The sequence below is a fragment of the Electrona antarctica genome (assembly GCF_951216825.1).
Source record: "Electrona antarctica genome assembly, chromosome: 11".
NCBI classification, from domain to species: domain Eukaryota; kingdom Metazoa; phylum Chordata; class Actinopteri; order Myctophiformes; family Myctophidae; genus Electrona; species Electrona antarctica.
The window spans coordinates 52889417-52914243 of NC_136792.1; the positions used below are offsets into that span (position 1 = coordinate 52889417).

The window sequence follows — 24827 nt, forward strand, 5'->3', positions numbered from 1 at the left end:
AATTCTTGACTGTTCAATAAAATCTATTTGTATGTACCCTATAACAATGTTCAGATTGAAGATTTACCAATATGTAGTTAAATTGATGAACTGAACCATCCATGAAGTTAGACACCCTAAACCTAACATTTATAAAACGAAAAGAAAGACATCTCGACAGATATTAACTTAAAAAACAAAGCTTTTCTTTACTCAGAATTCCATAATCATTACAATCAAATGAGCAAAATATCCACCCTCGATAGACAATAGACAACTTTAATCTTATTTACAGCATAGATTAACTCAAGATCTACAGTAGTTTTTAAAGAGGATTAAATAACATGTGTTACTAAAGGCAACAACTGAGTTTGAGTGTATTCATCATTGGTGCAGAATTCAGCCAGAATGCAAATGGCAGACTGGATGAAGTTGGAATAGAATGCTCCGGCTCAACATATCTATGGCTATTGGTGGGTGCTTATTACGCACCATACAGGTAGAACACATATACACACTTAACTCAAACTCTCCGTTTTCTGCAAAACCCCATGTTTGGGTGCATACTATTAGTTTAGACTAGTCACCCCCCCCATGTTTCCGTCAGTCGTCCTTGACATTTTCATGTCAAGGACCCCCAAAAATTATATGAAATTGGCCGCCGACCCCCATCTGAAAATATGTTGTTCCAGCCCCCCCCCCCCCCTCCCCCCCAGAAGCAAAGATTTGAGTTAAAAACGTTCGCTCTGAAAGTATATATATATATATATATATTCAAAGATTTGCGCCACATTTTCACGATTTCTCAAAAAAATAGCTGGTCTACAAGCTTGTAGATCTGCTATCTATAATGCTTAACCCATTTTGGGCGGGAACCCCTTTTGGTGTTTTAAGCATTACGTTATACTTTAGCTATTGAAAAATAGCAGATCTACAAGCTCATAGCGCGGCACCGAGTGGCGCGCTACGAGCTTGTAGGTCTGCTATTTTTGAAAAATCGTGAAAATGTGGCACACATCTTTGAAAATTGAACATATATTATTTCAGAAGACCAAAAAAGGGGGGGTTCCCGTCCAGAACGGTTTTAAAGTGTTTCCGATCAGACTCGTTGTGGTTGCCAGGCTCTCTCTTACAGCTCAGGAAGTTGGAAGGAGTTGTCGTACATTGTGTCATGACGATGACCTCACATCAGCAGCGAGTGATCAAATCTATTCCAACAAACATGGCGTGATGACATCACTAGAACATCCATCTGAAGTAGCGACGGCTGAAACGTCCCATCGAAGAGAACCAAACAAACTCAGTTGTTCTTTAGTAAGGAAATGACATACTGTATAGATATATATATAATTAAAATGGTTTTATTACAGTTTGCGTTTCAATTAAAATAAAATGTACAGTTCTGTGTAGTTACAGCATATAAACAACAATTTTCCTTCTCTCAAAAGTAAAAGTGCACTTGCAAGTCGACCAAATGTCACACGATTAAGCGAAACGAAACGAAAAAAAAACAAAAATAAATGAAACCAAGCCTTTTTCTGACCATCCGTCAAATACCGCCGCACCCCATCCTGCTCGTCCAATTCTCCATCTTTCTCCTTAAGTGCACACCGTCTCATGTTAACAGCTTGAGCCCCTGTACAGGATACTGTTATTTGGGAGAAACTATGTGAAAATAGCAAATCTACAAGCTCACGACACGTCGCATGACTTGTGGATATGCTATTGTTGAAAATATTTTGCTCGTAAAATGACTCGTCCAAAATAGGAACGCGGGCTGAAAGTGGTTAAGGCTCGCTAGTGAGCTGTTGGTGTTAAGTGGACATAGTGAGCTGATGGTGTTAACCCATTTTGGGGCGGGAACCCCTTTTGGTGTTAGCATTATGCTATGCTTTAGCTATTGAAAAATAGCAGATCTACAAGCTCATAGCGCGCCACCGAGTGGCACGCTATGAGCTTGTAGGTCTGCTATTTTTGAAAAATCGAAGAACGACTGACATAGAAACATAGCTTTTTCAGAAAACTCAGGATGTAGAAGACCTTTTTAGAATCTGATCTCAGGTGAAAATGGGTTAAGTGGACATAGTGAGCTGTTGGTGTTAAGTGGAAATAGTGAGCTGATGGTGTTACGTGGACATAGTGAGCTGATGGTGTTAAGTGCACATATATGCCTGTGCCGGAGTGTTGGTGAGAGTGCACGTCAGAGGAAGAGGAGGAGGCGCAGCCTTGTGTGGCAGTCCCAAGCCGCTTGTGAGAAGATCTCAGCAGCCTAACGGTGACTAAAGCAGCACCTTATATGGCTTAAGACTAAAAACGTGAATTCATATTTCATCACACAACGGCGTTGCTTTTACCGACAAGAGCTGATCATCAAGCTCACTGTGAAAATCAGCTTTTGCCGTTAAGCGACACCTATCATACTACAGCGTCTACATTTAGGCTTAAAGAGGGCTGGAGGATGGAGACATATTTTAGGTCAGTGGTTCAAAACCTTTTTTTTTTTTTAATTCAAGGACCCCCAGTTTGTTATGCATTAGGCCACATACCCCTATTCGCTACACATTTCTATCTCCGACACCTCAATAGGCACCGTAAAAAATCCTCAGTGTTTAATTTAAGTCTCGGAATGTCCAAAATGAACACTCCAATTTGTACAACTCTCCGAGTTACAAAACCCGTACGTACGGGCCTGTTCTGCAGACCTCGCGTTTAGAACCAGCGTGTTTAGCTCGCAACCTCGATCTCCTTCATATCAAAAAATCACACACGTGTGAACTGAGTGGTGCAACTCCCCCCCTCCCCTCTCTCTCTCTCTCTCTCTGTCTCTCATTAGCAGGCAGCAGTGCAGCACTATCTCTCTCTCTCCGTTTCTGGCACAACAGCGCCACTTTTGGTAGTCATTGGTACTCGTGCTCATAGTGACATAGTCGGGTGAACACATAGGTGAACACATGGGTGAACACGGACATTGCTGTTCCTTGGAGTGGTTGCACCACTCAAAAAACCCACAACATCGGTGTGATAGTGACACATGGGAGGAGGAAACCATTTTACAGTTGATTCTGTTGAACACCTGTCCCCCCCCCCCCCAAAACAACCTCAACCACCGGTTCTGTGGCCTGCTTCATTGAGACCAAAATGTCACATAAAAAAAAAAATGGAAGTGTAACTGAAACCTCGGGCGAGTGCTTATGAAATGTTTGCCACGATACACCGGCGAGGCGACTGTAAGCGAAACTAAACTGTGGTTTCCTGTGACCTTTCTCACTAATGCACGCAAGAGTGACGTTTTGGAGGGGAAACATGGGGGAAGGGAGGCGTAGCAGAGCAGTGGTTCTCAGAGTGGGGGTCCTGGGGACCCCCACCACAGGTCCAAACTTAGTTAAAGGACCACTTCACCACTTTTCAACCTATCTTCATATAATAGGTCCTCACTAATAATCTTGGAAAAAAAAAATCTACTCGGTCTGTGTCTCATAGGAGGGCTGTGGGCAGTTTAGAAACCGTCTTCCAGTGACATCATCATTAGGCAGATTATTTTTTAAACAAAAATGTTTAGATTTTCATTATTGTGAGAACGATGGCTTCCATTTTCGCATTGCAACTTTTCAGGACTAGAAAGCCTGCAGTTTCTATTAGCTTGTATTCCCCATCGATGATGTCACTGGAAGACGGTTTCTGAACTGCCCACAGCCCTCCTATGAGACACAGACCGAGTAGAAAAAAATTGCGCCATTTTTTCAAGATTATTAGTGAGGACCTATTATATGAAGATAGGTTGAAAAGTGGTGAAGTGGTCCTTTAATATAGCGTCTTTTATACTAAAGCTATCTTTAGCTGATCTATAAGCTCACAAGTGCCGCATCGCGGTGCGTCGTGAGCTTGTAGAGTTTGCTGTTTTTTTTACGAAATTATGAAAAATATACTATACAAAATATATCAATATAGAACCTGGCCAAAATACACATTAATTTGGGGGTCCTCTGACAGAGAACCACTGCTATAGGAGGAGGAATAGAAGGGGCACAAGCCGGGAGAGAGAGAGAGAGAGAGAGAGGCAGAGAAAGTGGTTGGCTTTTACAAATACAGTCAGATAACCCTCTGTTAAGCCATTTTGGGCGGGAACCCCTTTTGGTGTTCGCATTATGTTATGCTTTAGCTATTGAAAAATAGCAGATCTACAAGCTCATAGCGCGCCACCGAGTGGCGCGCTACGAGCTTGTAGATCTGCTATTTTTGAAAAATCGAAGAACCACTGACATAGAAACATAGCTTTTTCAGAAAACTGTCAGGATGTAGAAGACATTTTTAGAATCTGAGGTCAAAATGGGCTAACCTTCCTCTCTGATCGTGCCAGACACACAAGAACATTAACATGGGCCAGAGCAAGGCGAGGAAATCAGATAAATGCAAAAAAAGCACCGCCCCGTTGTGGCCTTTTGGAGTAAAACAAAAAAGGGTAAAGCCTGAGTTATGTCAAGTTGCACGCCCCGGTTCAGTCGCACGCTGAAAAACAGAGCAGATCTACATACGACGTTCAATCAAAGTGCCAACTGTGAGCTTGTAGATCTGCTATGTTCGGCGCGCAAAACAAGTGTAAGTCAGGTGTAACGTTTCGTTCGTCTTTGTGCTTTCGACATGACCCGCAGACCTGTGTGTGTGTGTGTGTGTGTGTGTGTGTGTGTGTGTGTGTGTGTGGAGTGTTGGCTGGACCAGTCCCCTTTGGAGACAACAGTTCAGACATGGTAACTGGGAAACAGAATACATCCATGATGTCAAATATATTACTAAGGCCCACATTCTAACATGATGACAGTGCTTCTCATATAGCCTGGCTAAGAGAACTGATGTGGCCAATCGGGACACGGTATGCAATATGGGCGGGCTTTGGTACATCACTTGAGACCTTTGACTGACAGTAGCTCTGACCAATTGCGTCAAAGAGAAAATGTTTGAACCCACCCCCCGGGAAACAAGATCCATACACAGCATCTCCAGACTCAAATACCACACGACAGAGTCTGGCTTATTAGCCAGGCTACTTCTCATACACCCAGAGTCAGATTGAATGAAGGCCCATGGTCAATATTTGGGCTTTATATGATTGAACAGACCTGATCTACGCCGTAAAAACACACCCATTTATATATCAGGCCCGACGAAATTACAGTACAACAACCGTGTATGTTTTTTTTTTGCGTACACCTACAACAGTGTCAAACCAAAGTCCTCAACAGATTAGCACAAGGAAATAACAATCTATTGAGATGGTTTCGACAGAAGATGCATTTTGGTCTTCATCTGTGTATCACATTATTAATGAAAAAAAAGCCTCATTTACAAGGAGTACCGCCGTTCAGTGCAAATAAGGGTCCAGAATAATATCAGTCGATAATAATTATCATAAATGCAGAATACCCTCAATGAATGTTAATTGTCTTGAGTGCTGCTTGGCCAATCCAATCGTTAAACCCTACCCAGGCTACTTTCACACGATCAATAGATGCAACAAAAATAAAATAAAACAAACAAACAAAACAAAAAAAGAATCATGATATTCAGTCACAGACCGTGTGTGTTTGTGTGAAACCATCTATGATGAGCATGTGTTATTAAAACCAGAAGAAGAATAGGGGCAGCCCATACATACAGTTAAAACCCTCGACACTTCCTGGTTTCTGGGTGAGAAATAATGGAGCAACATCTCTTGTCTTCCAGCGTGGGGTCTCCCCCCCCCCTCCTCCGAGGGGCTTTCAGAGGCAGAGCTGACCTCCCCCCCCCCCAGGGGCTCAGGCAGGAAATGTTGACTCTTACCAGAGGTCAAGGGGTGGTGACCTCTGGTCCAGGTGATCTGGGCTGGGGTGTGTGTGTGAGGCTGAAGAGAAACACACCAAACACACCGCCTGGAGCTGACGAGGAGAGAGTGAGAGAGAGAGAGAGAGAGAGCAGATGAGGAAAACAGTAAAATACTGTCTGCAATGACAAGAATACGGCATACCTTGCGTGTGAAAAATGACAACTGGAACCAGTGTTGTTTTTGGCAGCAAATTTAGTCGACTAAATAAGATTTTAGTCGACTAAATCTACGGTTAATTTAGTCGACTAAAATGTGTTTTGGCGGGCCTTGATGCCGACGTAGTGACTGTTTTTACACTTGCTGAAAATAGCCGATCTACAGGCTCACAACGCGTCGCGCTGCGGGCAGAGCCTGTAGATCTGCTATTTTCAGCATGCAACTACGTAATTGTAAAATGACTCATACTGGATCTCTTGTCCACAAGCCCCTTCCTAACATTTTAGTCTACTTTTTATTTGTTGACGAAATTGTCAATATATTTAGTCTTAGTTTTAGTCATCACAGCTTAGTTTCCATTTAGTTTTCCTCGGTGAAAAAATGTAGTCGACGAACCTTTTTCGTCTTAGTTTTAGTCGACGAAATCAACACTGACTGGTTTCCCGTGTAGCGACCAAAAACGCCACTGCTCCTCCTCACACGTTGGGAGAAGTCTCAGTCACCAAAACCAGGGACGTGTTGTTTTAAACGAGTCTAAACGTGATTAAAATGTTGAGTTTGAAGTTGAATATATAGGTTTATATAAGGATGGGTGACGTGTCCGAAAAAGGAATATCTAATATCGACATATTTAATCAAGCAACTGTCTTGGGGTGCACACAGAAGCCAGAGTAGATGTGAGAATGACCCCAGAAATGTTTTCAAGTGAAATTTTGCCTTTCATAACAAAAATAATTATGATAAAAATCATCCTCATCATGCCAAAAGCCTGTACTACTATGAAGCCAGCCACCTACCCAGGATATCCTTTCACCATTTGCCTTCTCCAACCCTAACAACTGCAATCGCACTGTTAAAACGCTCACACGAAGGGGGCTACAGTTTGACAAACATGGACAAAACTACTGGCAGCAGAGCAGCATATTTCACAGACAAAGAGCAAGCTGTAATATTTGACAAATATAATGGGGCTGTATATCGGGCTGGTGAATGTTTTGGCTTAAATGTAATTTAAAAATCACAATTCTAACCTTATTCCTTCAGCTGTAACCCCCGGCAGTGTAAAACGACTTGGGTGAAAATGAAAAAAGTAAAACATAAAAAAATATATAATTCAAAGGCCTAAGAGGCAGGCTTACTTTCACGTCTTATACAATTACAACAAAGGGCACTAGTGTTTCAGTTAAACTGGGAGTTACCTTTTTGCTAATCCCAAATCCTGCTACGTAGTACAGGCTTTAGGACAGAGTATGTGTGAGCAGCACATATCCTGATATGACGTAAACGTTTGGCGGCCGACGTCAGAGACGACACTGACCCGTAGGGCAGCGGTTCCCAAAGTGGGGTCCGCGGACCCCTATGGGTACGCGACGCATAGCCAGGGGGTACCCGAAATAATTCCCAGAAAAAAAAAAAATATATATATATTTTTTTAAACTTTTTTTTAACATTAAAATTATGTTTATCTACGTGAGTGTGTGTGTGTGTGTGTGTGTGTGTGTGTGTGTGTGTGTGTGTGTGTGTGTGTGTGTGTCATTTCTGCCAAGTTGCGCAATAAACGTATTTGTTGTGTTGTTCATTGTGTTTCTCCCATGTTTGCTTTTGGCCAATAGCTGACATGATTACTAAAACTAAAACATCAGTCAACCTGTCGTGACCCCAAACAGTAACAGCAGGACGCATGCTGCAGAAACAACAACAAGACTCAGGACACTTGAAAGGTTTCTGCGGCCGCTTCAGATGAGGGGTATACCTGGAAAAATGTCTACCCCAAAAAGGGTACCTGGTCCAAAAAAGTTTGGGAACTCCTGACGTAAACGTTGGCGGCCGACGTCAGAGACGACACTGACCTGTAGGGGGTGTCCTGTGAGCGTGGGCCTGGATGAGGGGGGCTGAGGTGAGGGCAAGACACTGACCTGTAGGGGGTGTCCTGTGAGCGTGGGCCTGGATGAGGGGGGGCTGAGGTGAGGGCAAGACACTGACCTGTAGGGGGTGTCCTGTGAGCGTGGGCCTGGATGAGGGGGGCTGAGGTGGAGGGCAGACACTGACCTGTAGGGGGTGTCCTGTGAGCGTGGGCCTGGATGAGGGGGGGCTGAGGTGAGGGCCAGACACTGACCTGTAGGGGGTGTCCTGTGAGCGTGGGCCTGGATGAGGGGGGGCTGAGGTGAGGGCCAGACACTGACCTGTAGGGGGTGTCCTGTGAGCGTGGGGCCTGGATGAGGGGGGCTGAGGTGGAGGGCAGACACTGACCTGTAGGGGGTGTCCTGTGAGCGTGGGCCTGGATGAGAGGGGCTGAGGTGGAGGGCAGACACTGACCTGTAGGGGGTGTCCTGTGAGCGTGGGCCTGGATGAGAGGGGCTGAGGTGGAGGGCAGACACTGACCTGTAGGGGGTGTCCTGTGAGCGTGGGCCTGGATGAGGGGGGCTGAGGTGGAGGGCAGACACTGACCTGTAGGGGGTGTCCTGTGAGCGTGGGCCTGGATGAGGGGGCTGAGGTGAGGGCAGACACTGACCTGTAGGGGGTGTCCTGTGAGCGTGGGGCCTGGATGAGGGGGGCTGAGGTGAGGGCAGACACTGACCTGTAGGGGGTGTCCTGTGAGCGTGGGGCCTGGATGAGGGGGGCTGAGGTGGAGGGCAGACACTGACCTGTAGGGGGTGTCCTGTGAGCGTGGGGCCTGGATGAGGGGGGCTGAGGTGAGGGCAGACACTGACCTGTAGGGGGTGTCCTGTGAGCGTGGGCCTGGATGAGGGGGGCTGAGGTGAGGGCAGACACTGACCTGTAGGGGGTGTCCTGTGAGCGTGGGCCTGGATGAGGGGGGCTAAGGTGAGGGCAGACACTGACCCGTAGGGGGTGTCCTGTGAGCGTGGGCCTGGATGAGGGGGGCTGAGGTGAGGGCAGACACTGACCCGTAGGGGGTGTCCTGTGAGCGTGGGCCTGGATGTGGGGGGGCTGAGGTGGAGGGCAGACACTGACCTGTAGGGGGTGTCCTGTGAGCGTGGGCCTGGATGAGGGGGGGCTGAGGTGAGGGCAGACACTGAACTGTAGGGGGTGTCCTGTGAGCGTGGGCCTGGATGAGGGGGCTAAGGTGAGGGCAGACACTGACCCGTAGGGGGTGTCCTGTGAGCGTGGGCCTGGATGAGGGGGGCTGAGGTGAGGGCAGACACTGACCCGTAGGGGGTGTCCTGTGAGCGTGGGCCTGGATGAGGGGGGGGCTGAGGTGAGGGCAGACACTGACCTGTAGGGGGTGTCCTGTGAGCGTGGGCCTGGATGAGGGGGCTAAGGTGAGGGCAGCGCCAGTGGCGTTTCCAGGAATTACATTTTGGGCAGGCAAGAATTATATTTTGGACAGGCAAGATGTGTTAATTGTCGTCTCCCCGCGCACAATCGTAGCACTAAAGGTTTTCACAGAGATATACCTGCCAGACGAGTAGGATACAAAGGCTGAAAGGCTTGCATTTACATTCCAATGGGTGATTGAGGGCCGCGCTCTACCGCAACGGCCAATCAGCTGTCCATTAATAGTTCTCATGTCTTGTTTTTGTCCTCTTTTTTCTCATTGTATGGATTTTGGCCAGGCCAGAAATGGATTTGGACAGGCGGACGCCTGCCCTCGCCTTATTGTAGATAGGCCTCTGGGCAGCGCCCCGCCCCCTAGCAGTTACACTCACCTGTAGGGGGTGTCCTGTGAGCGTGGGCCTGGATGAGGGGGGGCTGAGGTGAGGGCAGACACTGACCTGTAGGGGGTGTCCTGTGAGCGTGGGCCTGGATGAGGGGGCTGAGGTGAGGGCAGACACTGACCTGTAGGGGGTGTCCTGTGAGCGTGGGGCCTGGATGAGGGGGGCTGAGGTGAGGGCAGACACTGACCTGTAGGGGGTGTCCTGTGAGCGTGGGCCTGGATGAGGGGGGGCTGAGGTGAGGGACTGACCTGTAGGGGGTGTCCTGTGAGCGTGGGCCTGGATGAGGGGGGCTGAGGTGAGGGACTGACCTGTAGGGGGTGTCCTGTGAGCGTGGGCCTGGATGAGGGGGGGCTGAGGTGAGGGACTGACCTGTAGGGGGTGTCCTGTGAGCGTGGGCCTGGATGAGGGGGCTGAGGTGAGGGACTGACCTGTAGGGGGTGTCCTGTGAGCGTGGGCCTGGATGAGGGGGGGCTGAGGTGAGGGCCAGACACTGACCTGTAGGGGGTGTCCTGTGAGCGTGGGCCTGGATGAGGGGGGCTGAGGTGAGGGCAGGTCTACACTGACCTGTAGGGGGTGTCCTGTGAGCGTGGGCCTGGATGAGGGGGGGGCTGAGGTGAGGGCAGACACTGACCTGTAGGGGGTGTCCTATGAGCGTGGGGCCTGGATGAGGGGGGGCTGAGGTGAGGGCAGCGCCAGTGGCGTTTCCAGGAATTACATTTTGGGCAGGCAAGAATTATATTTTGGACAGGCAAGATGTGTTAATTGTCGTCTCCCCGCGCACAATCGTAGCACTAAAGGTTTTCAAAGAGATATACCTGCCAGACGAGTAGGATACAAAGGATGAAAAGCTTGCATTTACATTCCAATGGGTGATTGAGGCCCTACCGCGACAGCCAATCAGCTGTCCACTAATAGTTAACATGTCTTGTTTTTGTCCTCTTTTTTTCTCATTGTACGGATTTTGGCCAGGCCAGAAATGGATTTGGACAGACGGACGCCTGCCCTCGCCTTATTGTAGATACGACTCTGGGCAGCGCCCCGACCCCTAGCAGTTACACTGACCTGTAGGGGGTGTCCTGTGAGCGTGGGCCTGGATGAGGGGGGGCTGAGGTGAGGGACTGACCTGTAGGGGGTGTCCTGTGAGCGTGGGCCTGGATGAGGGGGGGCTGAGGTGGAGGGCAGCGCCCCGACCCCTAGCAGTTACACTGCTGTTTGTTCTGCGCGGTCGTTCCTCTCGGCTGTCTCAGCTGCCGCAAGGACGCGTCTCCGTACTGGATGCCTGATCCCATCCTCTCCGGGTCTAGTTCACCTTTGACACCAACCGGCAGGGTAATAATGATGTCAGTCAGAGAGGAGGCATTAGGAATACAGACAGTATATAAACAGACACGTTGTTAGGTAAGGCCGACAGCCTGGGTGTTGACACACAAACACACGCATGCACACACACACACACACACACAGGTTATGGACGGGCACGCTGGGTCTTATGCTCTCTCGCCTTATAACAGAAGCCCCGTTGGGTCAAAACACCTGCACTTCTGCACATTTGGTAATTGTGAAAGACACGTGTAGGTCTATTAACGAAAATGAAAATGAAAGAAAATGGCTACTCCAGAATTCTCCTTTAACCCATTTTGGGCGGGAACCCCTTTTGGTGTTAGCATTATGTTATGCTTTAGCTATTGAAAAATAGCAGATCTACAAGCTCGTAGCGCGCCACCGAGCGGCGCGCTACGAGCGGCGCGCTATGAGCGGCGCGCTACGAGCGGCGCGCTACGAGCGGTGCGCTACGAGCTTGTAGGTCTGCTTTTTTTGAAAAATCGAAGAACGACTGACATAGAAACATAGTTTTTTCAGAAAACTGTCAGGATGTAGAAGACATTTTTAGAATCTGATCTCAGGTCAAAATGGGTTAAAACTGGCAAATGTAACTAAAATGGTAGACTTCATATCCACCGACAACACTACTAGGCCTATGTATGACAGAGTTGTGTTGTAAGCAGAAAATACCGTTTCAGTTATTTGTAATTTCCACATGCAACGCAACTCCTTGCAACAAAACCGTTTTAAGACCAGTCCACACCAACGCAACTTGCAAACTCCTTGCAACATGGTTGCAAGGTTGCAATGGTTGCAACATGGTTGCAAGGTTGCAATGGTTGCATGGAGGTCGAATCATTGGTGTGGACTGGCTTTTGGGTTAACCAATTAAACCCCGGCATCCGTACTGCGTTTACGACACATTTTGAGCTTGTGGATCGTCTATTTTCAGCAACGATATTCGACGCAGAGCCCAAGACTGAAAAGTCACTAGTTTAGACTCCTGAAGAAGGACCTACTTAAACTAGGCCAGGTGAATGCACACAGAATCAACAGTCATACAGGAACAACCCAGCCGACACGGTCTTGACACGCCTCATGAATAAACAGAGCGAGGGAAAAACGTGTACCTGACTCGATCTTATTGAGGATGGTGCGGGCGCACTTTAGGAAGCCCTCCTCCACGTTCTCTCCTGTCAGAGCGCTGGTCTCCAGGAACATCAGCTCTACGTTAAGAGGGAGGGGGAGCTTTAGACAGCAGCAGTGCGATGCAGTTTTACAGTTTTGCATATTTATTTGCATAATAAATAGCCTTGAGGCCCCATAGGTCAGACTTTCCTGTTTCTATAGCGTGAGGCAGCTGGATGTGTTTTACTACACGTCGCCGTTTCCCAAACAGTGGGTTGTGACACCCATGTGGGTACTTTTTTGGGGGGGGTTTCATTTAAAAAAAAAAATCTTCATGAATTAAAAACATTTTTTCCCCCCCCAGTAATTTCATGAAGAAATAAAAGAGAAATCTAAGAAATTCCATAAATTAGAAGACAAATGTTGAAAATAGCCGATCTACAGGCTCACAATGCGGTGCAAAGAGACACGTTGTGAGCTTGTAGATGGGCGCCAATCTCAGGGCGGAGATAGTGTTTGCATATAATAATCAGCTTTATTTATACTGACCATATTCAGCAGAGCATTTTACTCTTAACTGGTTTATGGCCATTGACGTAATTGACGTAATGAAATCAATAAATCCCTTATGGCCACTGACGTAATTGACGTAATCGATTGATTCCCAATAATCGGGAGCTTATTGTCGCAAAATGTAGCATTTTTTAGCTAATTTGGCTAACGGCCGATGTAATCTTCCTAAAACCGGCCGAAAATCCGTGTGTGCACGGTCGATCGCGCGTGATCGCGCATGCATCGCTGCGTAAAATGCGATGTTTTGGGCTTGATTAGAGCTTAATTTGACTTAGTTATGAAAAATACGATGATAGCTTAGCATTCCGGACATCTTTCATTGTGGCACACTAGCAAAGCTACTGCCGGATATTTTGATCCTAACCGGATGTGGTCATCGTTCACTCGCTCCTTTTGGTCAGAATCGGCAAAATGGTGACGTTACCGCCACCATCAGGACTGATTGTCCCAATACTATAGTCTTGCCCCGTCAAAATGAGATATAGGCCCTCATTTATCAACCGTGCGTACGCCAAAATATGGGTGTACGCCGAAATTACCGCAATTTTCGGCATTTACCATTTGCGCCAACGTTTGATTTTGAACTTGAGCCAGGACAAAACTCACGTCTGGTCGGGAGCTGTCGTACGCTTTGTCCTCACCTGTTTTTCTGTCGTAGAACAGCGGAGCAGCATTGTCTGAACTGCTGACACGCTGTCACATGCATCTAAACATATGTTTTCACTCCTAAAATGTTAATATAAAACTGTATGTATATGTAAAAAGAAAAAGAAAAAGAGAGATTTCCAACTTTACAAGTAATTAAAATCGCGCAATTAAAAACAATATAACATGTTTACAATGTATTAGTTTGTGCTTAATCAAACAGTGCTTTACTGGCCTTGTTATGCGAGCGCACTTGTGAGATGATTTGGGAGCGCATCGCATGCGGCATGAGCGTGACATCAGATGCCTATAGAATCACTGTGATATTATTTTTAAAAAAAGGCACATGGACTGCACGCCTTTATTTCCAAGTGACAATGACAATCATACAGCTTGCCTATTTGCAATTGTAGCAGGCTATAGGCGTAAGGGGCTTAATCATTCACCATTTAAATAAGCGCTTTGACAGTTCAGATAAAAGCGAGATCATTTTCGGGGGTCGGGAGGCGTGCGTCGCCAGCCCAGGCCAGCACATACCGGCACACATGCAAACCTTCATCCATATGTTTATGATTCGTTCATCAATGATCAAATCACTCCATAAACGTTGATTATGACTGCCTTGACGACATGGTAGCCTATCTCTCATGCAGGCATCACTGACTCACCCACAGGACTTATCACAGCAGTGCGCAGTCTCACTGATCGCCTTCGCCGTGCACTGCGCACGAATGGGTAAAATTATTATAGGCCTACAAACGTATTCCATTCATGGCGATGCGATGTGTCATGTAGCCTTGAGGTGCGTGCGTGCGTGCGTGGACATGACAGAAAGGCAAGCGAGGTGAGAGGGAAACAGGTGAGAGGGAATTATTTAATTCATGCAGGTGTTCGTTCTTTATTTATTTAAGATACAACACACCAGTTAGTTGGGCTTGCAAGTTGTGTGTGTGTGTGTGTGTGTGTGTGTGTGTGTGTGTGTGTGTGTGTGTGTATGAGAGAGGGGGGTGAGGCGGGCAGTACGTTTTTCCTGTATCCATGGTTTCCAGGTCGTATTGCAGTTGTTCATGTCGCAAAAACGAGGGCGAGGCTTGATTTCATAGGGCGTGCCAGATAGATTTCAGCCGTCACATTTATAAACGTCCGAACGAAATTAAGGAAGAAACAGCTGTCTGCGATCACTTTGTAAATGCCGACCCGACGTGGGTGTACTACGAATCCTACACTCGAATTTGGGGCAGATTTTACACTCGATTGATAAATGAGGGCCATAGTGTGTATATCGCGGATTTTTCTATTGGCATTAAAATTACAAATTAAACATATGAAAAATGCTGGCTGAAGAATCAATCCACTGTTAATTAGGTATAGCAATAAGAGGGTTAAGTCATAACCAAAATATAAACAGAGATTACATATTAGGATATTTGGCGAATTAGTCAATTAACCCATTTTGGGCGGGAACCCCTTTTGGTGTTTTAAACATTATGTTATAATTTAGCTATTGAAAAATAGCAGATCTACAAGCTCATAGCGCGCCACTAGCTTGTAGGTCTGCTATTTTTGAAAAATCGTGAAAATATTTATTTCAGAAAACTGGAGGATTTAGAAGAAACTTTTTAAATTTCGAGGTCAGGCCTGAATGGGTTAAAAGTACAATATATCAACCATTATTTTACTTTAGTTTTCGGTATCAGCAGCAATTATTTATGCAGCTGACGTGTCCTGATTTTTTTAACCAGTTTGAACCTCAGTCCCTATTTTGGGTCATGTCATTATAGGCTAAAATGTTTAGAACGTTTTTAAAAAAACAGCTACAAGCTCACAATACATTACACCGTGAGCTTGTATATCGGTTATTTTAGAATGTTTGCTTTTCAAATTTATTAGAACCCCCACAAAAGTAACAGTAATCAGTGGATAAGGACTCTCCAAAATCGCTAAATGAGCCCAAAAATGTGCTGTGATAAAACGTAGTTACCGTTCTCCTGAGCGAAGCTGTGCTAAAACGTAGTTAACGTTCTCCTGAGCGAAGCTGTGCTAAAACGTAGTTACCGTTCTCCTGAGCGAAGCTGTGATAAAACATAGTTACCGTTCTCCTGAGCGAAGCTGTGCTAAAACGTAGTTAACGTTCTCCTGAGCGAAGCTGTGATAAAACGTAGTTACCGTTCTCCTGAGCGAAGCTGTGATAAAACATAGTTACCGTTCTCCTGAGCGAAGCTGTGATAAAACGTAGTTACCGTTCTCCTGAGCGAAGCTGTGATAAAACGTAGTTACCGTTCTCCTGAGCGAAGCGCGACGCCTCCAGGAACGTCACCTCTCTGTCGGCGTCCAGGTCCTTCTTGTTGCCACAGAGGATGATGACGATGTTGGGGCTGGCCAGCGTCCGTGCGTCTGTCAGCCAGTTGGTCAGGGCGTTGTACGTCTCCCGGCTAGTGTGACCACAAGATGGGACAGAAGCAGTGTTGATTTCGTCGACTAAAACCAAGACGAAAAATGTTCGTCGACTACCTTTTTCCACTGCCGAAAACTACATAAAAACTGAATAAAAACTAAGCCATGATGACTAAAACTATGACTGAATATCCTGTTAATTTCGTCAACAGATAAAAACTAGACTAAAATGTTAGGAAGGGACTAGTGGACAAGAGATCCAGTATGAGTCATTTTACACGTGGTTGCAAGCTGAAAATAGCAGATCTCACATTTTAGTCGACTAAATCACCTGTGGATTTAGTCGTCTAAAATCTTATGATATTTAGTCGACTAAAACTAGACTAACACTAAAACATTCCAGGTGACTAAAATGTGACTAAAACTAAATGAAAACTATTCAAGAGACTAGGACTAAAGTTAAAATCAAAATCTGCTGCCAAAAACAACACTGTACAGAAGGACACACAGTGGGACGACGTGATTGCACTTTTACTTGTAACTGTACAAAGACAGAAGAAAAGTCCAACGTTATGCAACATTATAATAAAATGTATCGTTTGCTTAACCCATTTTGACCTGAGATCAGATTCTAAAAATGTCTTCTACATCCTGACAGTTTTCTGAAAAAGCTATGTTTCTGTGTCAGTCGTTCTTCGATTTTTCAAAAATAGCAGACCTACAAGCTCATAGTGCGCCACTCGGTTTTTCAGAAAAAAACATGTTTCTCTGTCAGTCGTTCTCAAACATTTTCATGTCAAGGACCCCCAAAAAAATGTATTTGTAATTGGTCACTGACCCACATCTGAAAAATATGTTGTTCCAGGGACCCCCCCCCCCCAGAAGCAAAGATATGAGTTAAAAACGTTCACTCAGAAATCTTTGAATATATATATATATATATATATATATATATATATATTCAAAGATTTGCACTACATTTTCAAAAATAGCAGACCTACAAGCTTGTAGATCTGCTATTTTTCAATAGCTAAAGTATAACATAATGCTTAAAACACCAAAAGGGGTTCCCGCCCAGAATGGGTTAAAGACTGATATTAAATCGATAGCAATGTACTTCAGGCTATCACGGAATCAAATAAAAAACAAAAATAAAATCACTATTCCTCGTCTATTTTTTTCTTCTTCTTTTTTCATCCAGAATTAAAATTCCACAAAACTAGGTCAAGTGTGTACACAACAGACAGCTGATTTTACACTCGTGAGCAGACGGTCACACAGAGAAAGTTTCACGAGAGCACTTGTTTTGGTGGTGAGGTCACTGGTCGCCATGGTGACGGGCGGCCCATCGCGTTGTCCATGACAACGCGAGGCTCGAGAGTTGAAGGGAAGGGTGTGAGTCTGCAGGGTAATATCCCACGGCCTGAGAGGTGAAGGGAAGGGTGTGAGTCTGCAGGGTAATATCCCACGGCCTGAGAGGGGAAGGGTGTGAGTCTGCAGGGTAATATCCCACGGCCTGAGAGGTGAAGGGAAGGGTGTGAGTCTGCAGGGTAATATCCCACGGCCCGAGAGGTGAAGGGAAGGGTGTGAGTCCATAAAGCTAGATGGCTCACTCGCGCTCTGGCCAATGGAGAGCGACGTTGCTACGTGGCGGCCATCTTACCTCGGGGCAGCATAACATTGTGTCTATGGGGCATATACTTTTAAATAACCATAACTTGCTCAATTTTCAACCGATTTTCATACGGTTTGGTTTGTTATAAACGTCAGAGACGTCCACATACTTATATGCCTTTATACGACGTTCATATAAAAAACTAAATGAAGCAGATAAGCATCCTGAATCATAGCCACGTTGTGGCAACGTTTGTAATAAACCAACCCGTTTGTAAATCCGTCAAGATTTGAGCGAGTTATGACTGTTTTTGTTTGAGCTGCCATAGAACATACTGTACTGTAGCCCCGAAGTAAGATGGCCGCCGGGTGAACTACGTCAGAGACTCCGCCTTGAGCCCATCTAGCCTTTATATATATATATCTATGTGTGAGTCTGCAGGGTAAATATCCCACAGCTGCACTCAGACAACATCATTCCCTCCAACTCTCTCCATGTACCTCTCACTTATTTAGCTTTGGTGACATGTCTCTCGTCCCCTTTCCCTCTCTCTCTCTCTCTCTCTCTCTCACCCCCCCCCCCCCCCCCATTTGTCCACTTCAATGGTTCTCCAAGTGGGTTCAGCTATTTTCGAAAGAGATCGTGAGATTGTGAATAATCTTGAAAACACCACAAGTCCCCGAGACCAAATCTTTTAACCCATTTTGACCTGAGATCAGATTCTAAAAATGTCTTCTACATCCTGACAGTTTTCAAAAATAGCAGACCTACAAGCTTGTAGATCTGCTATTTTTCAATAGCTAAAGCATAACATAATGCTAACACCAAAAGGGGTCCCCGCCCAAAACGGGTTAAATTGCAGGACTGCGGCTGAATAAATACATATCAATTTGGAGACGCGAAAACGTAATGAAAATGTTTGAGGAAAAATCACCACGCTAAAATGGATGAGGTCAGCATGTTTCTTCTTCTCTCCGACTCTCACTCCAAATCACTACCTCTCAGTTATTCAGCTTTTGATGAATGTCTCTCCTCCCTTTCTGCTCTCTCATGGTTTGTCTATCTCGTTTCCTCATCTCTATTTTCCTCCCATGCACCCCCCCCGTCCGTCCGTCCGTCCGTCCGTCCTCTTCTCCCATTTTGGGCGGGAACCCCTTTTAGTGTTAGCATTATGTTATGCTTTGGCTATTGAAAAATAGCAGATCTACAAGCTCATGGCGCGCTACGAGCTTGTAGGTCTGCTATTTTTGAAAAATCGAAGAACGACTGACACGGAAACATAGCTTTTTCAGAAAACTGTCAGGATGTAGAAGACATTTTTAAGAATCTGATCTCAGGTCAAAATGGGTTATTTGACACTTTGTTCAAATCGACTTTCACTTTTCACAGACTGCTGCCGTGTGCAGACGTCGTACACAGCTACATTCTCCCCTCTCCATCTGAACGTACACACACACCACCGTCTCACATAATGCACGCTGTATTACACACCTGTCACTCTGCATCAGAGCACTCACTCCATCTTGATTATCTCATTTTGACCTGAGATCAGATTCTAAAAATGTCTTCTACATCCTGACAGTTTTCTGAAAAAGCTATGTTTCTATGTCAGTCGTTCTTTGATTTTTCAAAAATAGCAGACCTACAAGTTCTTAGCGCGGCACTCGGTTGCCGCGCTATGAGCTTGTAGATCTGCTATTTTTCAATAGCTAAAGCATAACATAATGCTAACACCAAAAGGGGTTCCCGCCCAAAATGGGTTATGCCAGCAGCGCTCTCTACGGAAAACGCAAGCCTTATCAAATAAGACGGCGGTGGCTTTATGACTCCGCCGTCACATCGTGCCACCGTCTCTCCGCGTCGGCAGCACATCAGTAATGCACACAGACGGGTACGTGTGGAGCTGACAGGGAGGACATGCTAAAGCTCTATTAGGGGCGTTGGCGGCAGTGTGAATGACGAGTATGAGAAACCTATTGGTTCTATTGGAACCCCTTTTGGTGTTAGCATTATGTTATGCTTTAGCTATTGAAAAATAGCAGATCTACAAGCTCATAGCGCGCCACCGAGTGGCGCGGTACGAGCTTGTAGGTCTGCTATTTTTGAAAAATCGACGAACCACTGAGATAGAAACATAGCTTTTTCAGAAAACTGTCAGGATGTAGAAGACATTTATAGAATCTGATCTCAGGACAGAATGGGTTAAATAAGTGGGGTCTGGGGGCAAAATGAAGATCCGTTTAACCATTTAGAGGGGAATACCACTCATACTGTATTCAACATTGAACATGTCATTATACAGTCGTGTGGAATTAAGAAAAAAGTCCCTCCCCACATCTTCTGTGTTGCCTAGAACTGGACAATAATTGATTGTTTGGGTCATGTGATCAGTGACATACGGAAAGTGTTCTCTGCAGGCCAAAGAGAATCTGCCATTTTCCCCTGTGTGTGTGTGTGTGTGTGTGTGTGGGTGTGTGTGTGTGTGTGTGTGTGTGACTGTGTGTGTGTCTGTGTTAGAGTTCTCAATCTCTGCCCGAACCCGGCCCGGCCCGACCCGGCCCGACATTTTCGGGTGGGGCCGGGCCCAAAATGCACGATAATTATTCGGGCCGGGCCGAGCCTCGGGCTCTGTGATTTTCCGTGATTTTTCTTTATTTTTTTTTATAATTTTATTATAACAAAAATAACAATTCTGTTGTTTGTGTAATGTATTTATTTAATATGAAGAGGGCTGAGCTGGTGAATGTTGGCGATTAACTTTTACAGTTTAGGCTATTATATGTGACTGAAGGAGGAGGCGGCGATGATCAGCAGTAGGCAGCAGCGCACCAAAGTGACAGAATAGAACGGTCGTTGTTGAACTTGCTACCGCTGGCTGGCCTCTGGTTTGCCAACCAAATGAGCTGCTTACTGCTCAGCATCAACTATATAACTTAAGTCAACTTGCCATATGCTTAAATATTTTATAAGACCATCGATTTATCCGCAATAGCTCGTTTTGGAAACGTCGGGGCTTAACGAGACACTGCTGTCTCGTTGAACCCAGCTGGGTGAATAAGCTAAATTAGGCTACCTAATCAACGGTAAATGCTCCATATAACTATGAAAGCGCCTGCACGTAATATAGTTACATGATGACAAGCAATGTTACAGTCACACTGTATAGGCTACAGCTATTTGGTTTACAAATCGTATCGCAGCGCGCTGTAGCCTACAGCTATTTAATTTCCCCATCGTAGCGCAGCGTGCCTCGTTGTGTGCCCACTGCCCAAAATAAAAGATCTGCAAGCTGTCGACAGACTCGACACGCCATCGAGCGGCATGTTGATGGTTTGTATGTCTGTTCTTTTGGTTAGGCAACGCACATTACGCGTGGTATGTGGGTTTGAGAGGCAATGATTAATGTAAACTATACAGTAACCTAGTAGATTATAGCCAAGTTGACAATTGTCATAATATTGCCAGTAGCCTATTGGACATAATTAACTGCGTCACTTCAGAGGATCGCTGCTACTTTGATTCAGAAGATGTTTACTCACCCCTGTAAATTGCTGGAAACCATTAGAATGTTGAAAATGGAACATTATCAGCCAATTGACGTGAGTTACATAAATCCTTTATTTCGGCGACTAGACTATAAGTGCGTTCTCTGACACGGTCGTCTCAATAATCCACGGCGCCGCGGCCATATAGTGGCATTTTTCTTTTTCCTTTTTTTCTCTTTTTTTTCACTCGGGCTTTTTCGGGTTTTCGGGCCTGACATTATGGTAATTGTTATGGTCGGGCCGGGCCTCGGGCCGACCCAGTTAGGGTAGGGTAGGGCCGGGCCTTCATTTTCAGGCCCGATGAGAACTCTAGTCTGTGTGTGTGGGGTGGGGGGGTTCCCAAACCCAAAATTGACACCAATTAGCCCGCGGACCCCCCATTTGAAAATATATGCCAGGGACCCACCATAAGAGAAGATTTTTACGGCTCTAGCAGAGATTCTCAACCCGTTTAATTTCAAGGACCCCCCAGTTTGACATGCATTAGACTACGGACCCCCCATTTAATGGCATTTCTATCTCTGGGACCCCCAATTTATATTGTAAAATCAATGTTAATTTAACTCTGAGAGTGTACAAATGGAACCAAATGGACCCGTTGGGTTAGTCCCATAAGGGTCCATTTGGTTCCAAACTATCATTTAGCTGGGGACCCCCTGGAACTCCCTCAAGGACCCCTGGGGTCCCCGGACCCCACTTTGGGAACCACTGCCCTGCCCTAGACTACAGAGTATGACTGGGCCACAAGTATTGGAGTACATACGTTGTTCATTATACATACAGTACAGTCAATTCTAATTCTCTGTCTGCCATTACTGTCTTACTGTCTTACTGTCTTCTGCTGCCAGAGAGATGTCGACAGCAGTAACTGACAATAAGACGTTGGTATTGTGACATTTCCGCTCCTTACCTCGTTATGTCGTAGACGAGCAGCGCCCCGGCGGCCCCTCGATAATAACTGCGCGTCACAGACCTGAGGAGGAAGAACAGACCAGTTCGTTAAGCCCAATTTATTCGCCACAGTACAGCGGTGTTGCTTGCCAGAAAGAGAGCTGGTCTACTAGCTAACAAACCAGTCGCAGTTGGCTTAGAGATCTGCTCTTTTCGGAAAGCGATGGAGAACAGATTAAAGGACCACTTCACCACTTTTCAACTTCTCTTCCTATAATTGGTCCTAACTAATGTTCATGATAAAATACCACCATTTTTTTCTACTCAGTCTGTGTCTCATAGGAAGGCTGTGGGCAGTTCAGAAACCCGTCCACCAGTGACATCATCGATGGTGAATCCAAGCTAATAGAAACGGCAGGCTTTCTTTTCCTGATAAGTTGCAATGCAAAAGTTGAAGCCATCGTTCTCACGATAATACAAATCTAAATATATATTTAAAAAAAAGTCGTTTAAAAAAAATTCAACTTTAACCCTGGCGGACCTATTTCGGGCATGTTACATACATACAGTACAGTAGGTGAAAATGGCCACTATGTACAAACATTTCCCCCCCAAAAAATGGAGTACTTCAGAAATTACTTTATTTATTTGTATCATTTACCTACCCGGTGCAGGTGTCTTTGAGAAACATGAATGGCGAATCCAAAAAATGAAAATGCAACTTGATAAATGGAATTATAAAATCAGAGAGAATTTAACAGCAGCAAAACTATGTCAAAAGTCCTTCCACAAAATCCAAATCACAGCTCACGTGGGGCAAAGTGTTTTGTCATTTGTCATTAGAAGAGGTAAATAAACCTCTTTTAAAAGGTTTCATGACATTAATTTTCATTTATCTTTCGTTTTTATTTTAGGTTTTATGAACTCAATTACACCCAAAAAACCTGAACTTTGAACATTCAGTGGATTTTCTGTGGTCTGGAGTTTTCTCTGGGGTTTGGAAGCCTTTTGAGCTGCAATGAAAACAGGCAAAACAGTGACATCTGCTGGCAAATTCCATTGAAATATATGGGATTTGCAGGCTGTGACATCACAAACAGCAGGAAAATCAAAGCACTTTGTTTGAGCCAGAAAAACCCCAGACCACAGAAAATCTACTGAATGTTAAAAGTTCAGGTTTTTTTTTGTTTCAATTGAGCCCAGAAAACCTAAAAGAAATTAAAATTACAAAAACTTCACAGTCCCTTTAAAAGTTTATTTTTTGTCTTTTGTGGTGATATTTTGTTAACGTTATTCAGCCGACGGCAGAAGAGAATCTAAATGATGATACGAGTGGCACTTTGGACTTTATGGATGTATTTCTGATAATAGTTTTTGCCGTTGTTAAACCAGGTCTCTGATTAATTCCATTCATCAAGTTTATTGTTCGTTTTATACAAACCATAATTCTCCAGTAGGTACAGTGACAGTAGGTAAACAAAAGTAATTTCTTTGCTACGTGTCACTCCCCATCTCTCTCCCCCCATTTCCTGTAATCTTACTCAGTCAATACATATACCTTTTGGAGCATAGGAGTGTGCGGGTTTCTTTTCTCTTTTCCTATGTCACTTTTTGAACCCAGCACCTCCACGAAGTGATGTGCGTACTTTACTATAGTTTCTGTCAGCTTACTATACCTGTCAGATAACAGGCAGAAAAAGCCCCCAAAAAAATCATCTGACAAATAAAGGAAAAGAGAAAGAAATAAAGTAATTTCTTGGGTGAAGTCCGCCTGTAACCAACCCTCAGGTGCATGGCTTCCCACTGCGGTAAGACCAACCCTCAGGTGCATGGCTTCCCACTGCGGTAAGACCAACCCCCAGGTGCATGGCTTCCCACTGCGGTAAGACCAACCCCCAGGTACATGGCTTCCCACTGCGGTAAGACCAACCCCCAGGTACATGGCTTCCCACTGCAGTAAGACCAACCCTCAGGTGCATGGCTTCCCACTGAGGTAAGACCAACCCCCAGGTGCATGGCTTCCCACTGCGGTAAGACCAACCCTCAGGTGCATGGCTTCCCACTGAGGTAAGACCAACCCCCAGGTGCATGGCTTCCCACTGCAGTAAGACCAACCCCCAGGTGCATGGCTTCCCACTGCGGTAAGACCAACCCTCAGGTGCATGGCTTCCCACTGCGGTAAGACCAACCCTCAGGTGCATGGCTTCCCACTGCGGTAAGACCAACCCTCAGGTGCATGGCTTCCCACTGAGGTAAGACCAACCCTCAGGTGCATGGCTTCCCACTGCGAGACCAACCCTCAGGTGCATGGCTTCCCACTGCGGTAAGACCAACCCTCAGGTGCATGGCTTCCCACTGAGGTAAGACCAACCCCCAGGTGCATGGCTTCCCACTGCAGTAAGACCAACCCCCAGGTGCATGGCTTCCCACTGCGGTAAGACCAACCCTCAGGTGCATGGCTTCCCACTGCGGTAAGACCAACCCTCAGGTGCATGGCTTCCCACTGCAGTAAGACCAACCCCCAGGTGCATGGCTTCCCACTGCGGTAAGACCAACCCTCAGGTGCATGGCTTCCCACTGCGGTAAGACCAACCCTCAGGTGCATGGCTTCCCACTGCGGTAAGACCAACCCTCAGGTGCATGGCTTCCCACTGCGGTAAGACCAACCCTCAGGTGCATGGCTTCCCACTGCGGTAAGACCAACCCTCAGGTGCATGGCTTCCCACTGCGGTAAGACCAACCCTCAGGTGCATGGCTTCCCACTGCGGTAAGACCAACCCTCAGGTGCATGGCTTCCCACTGCGAGACCAACCCTCAGGTGCATGGCTTCCCACTGCGGTTAAGAACAACCCTCAGGTGCATGGCTTCCCACTGCGGTAAGACCAACCCTCAGGTGCATGGCTTTCCACTGCGGTAAGACCAACCCTCAGGTGCATGGCTTCCCACTGCGGTAAGACCAACCCTCAGGTGCATGGCTTCCCACTGCGGTAAGACCAACCCTCAGGTGCATGGCTTCCCACTGCGGTAAGACCAACCCTCAGGTG

The 24827-nt window shown here is 46.0% G+C and overlaps 2 protein-coding genes across 4 annotated transcripts in view; one reads left to right on the forward strand and one right to left on the reverse strand.

Annotated features, from left to right (window-relative positions):
- Positions 1-24827, forward strand: part of ap2s1 (adaptor related protein complex 2 subunit sigma 1) — an 84838-nt gene that overhangs the window by 16132 nt on the left and 43879 nt on the right. The window lies entirely within an intron of this gene.
- The window catches only part of rab4b (RAB4B, member RAS oncogene family), a 40970-nt gene continuing 21203 nt past the window's right edge, over positions 5061-24827 (reverse strand). The window contains exons 4-8 of one of the 3 annotated variants that reach the window (XM_079515061.1): positions 21803-21865; positions 15616-15770; positions 12123-12218; positions 10793-10978; positions 5061-5882 (exon numbers count right to left, since the gene is read on the reverse strand). In XM_079515061.1, the coding sequence (XP_079371187.1) occupies positions 10863-10978; positions 12123-12218; positions 15616-15770; positions 21803-21865 (430 nt within the window). In that variant the 3' untranslated portion in view covers positions 5061-5882; positions 10793-10862. Of the gene's footprint in view, positions 5889-10788; positions 10979-12122; positions 12219-15615; positions 15771-21802; positions 21866-24827 lie in introns of all 3 variants that reach the window. The other 2 variants (XM_079515060.1, XM_079515062.1) reach the window with 2 other exon arrangements.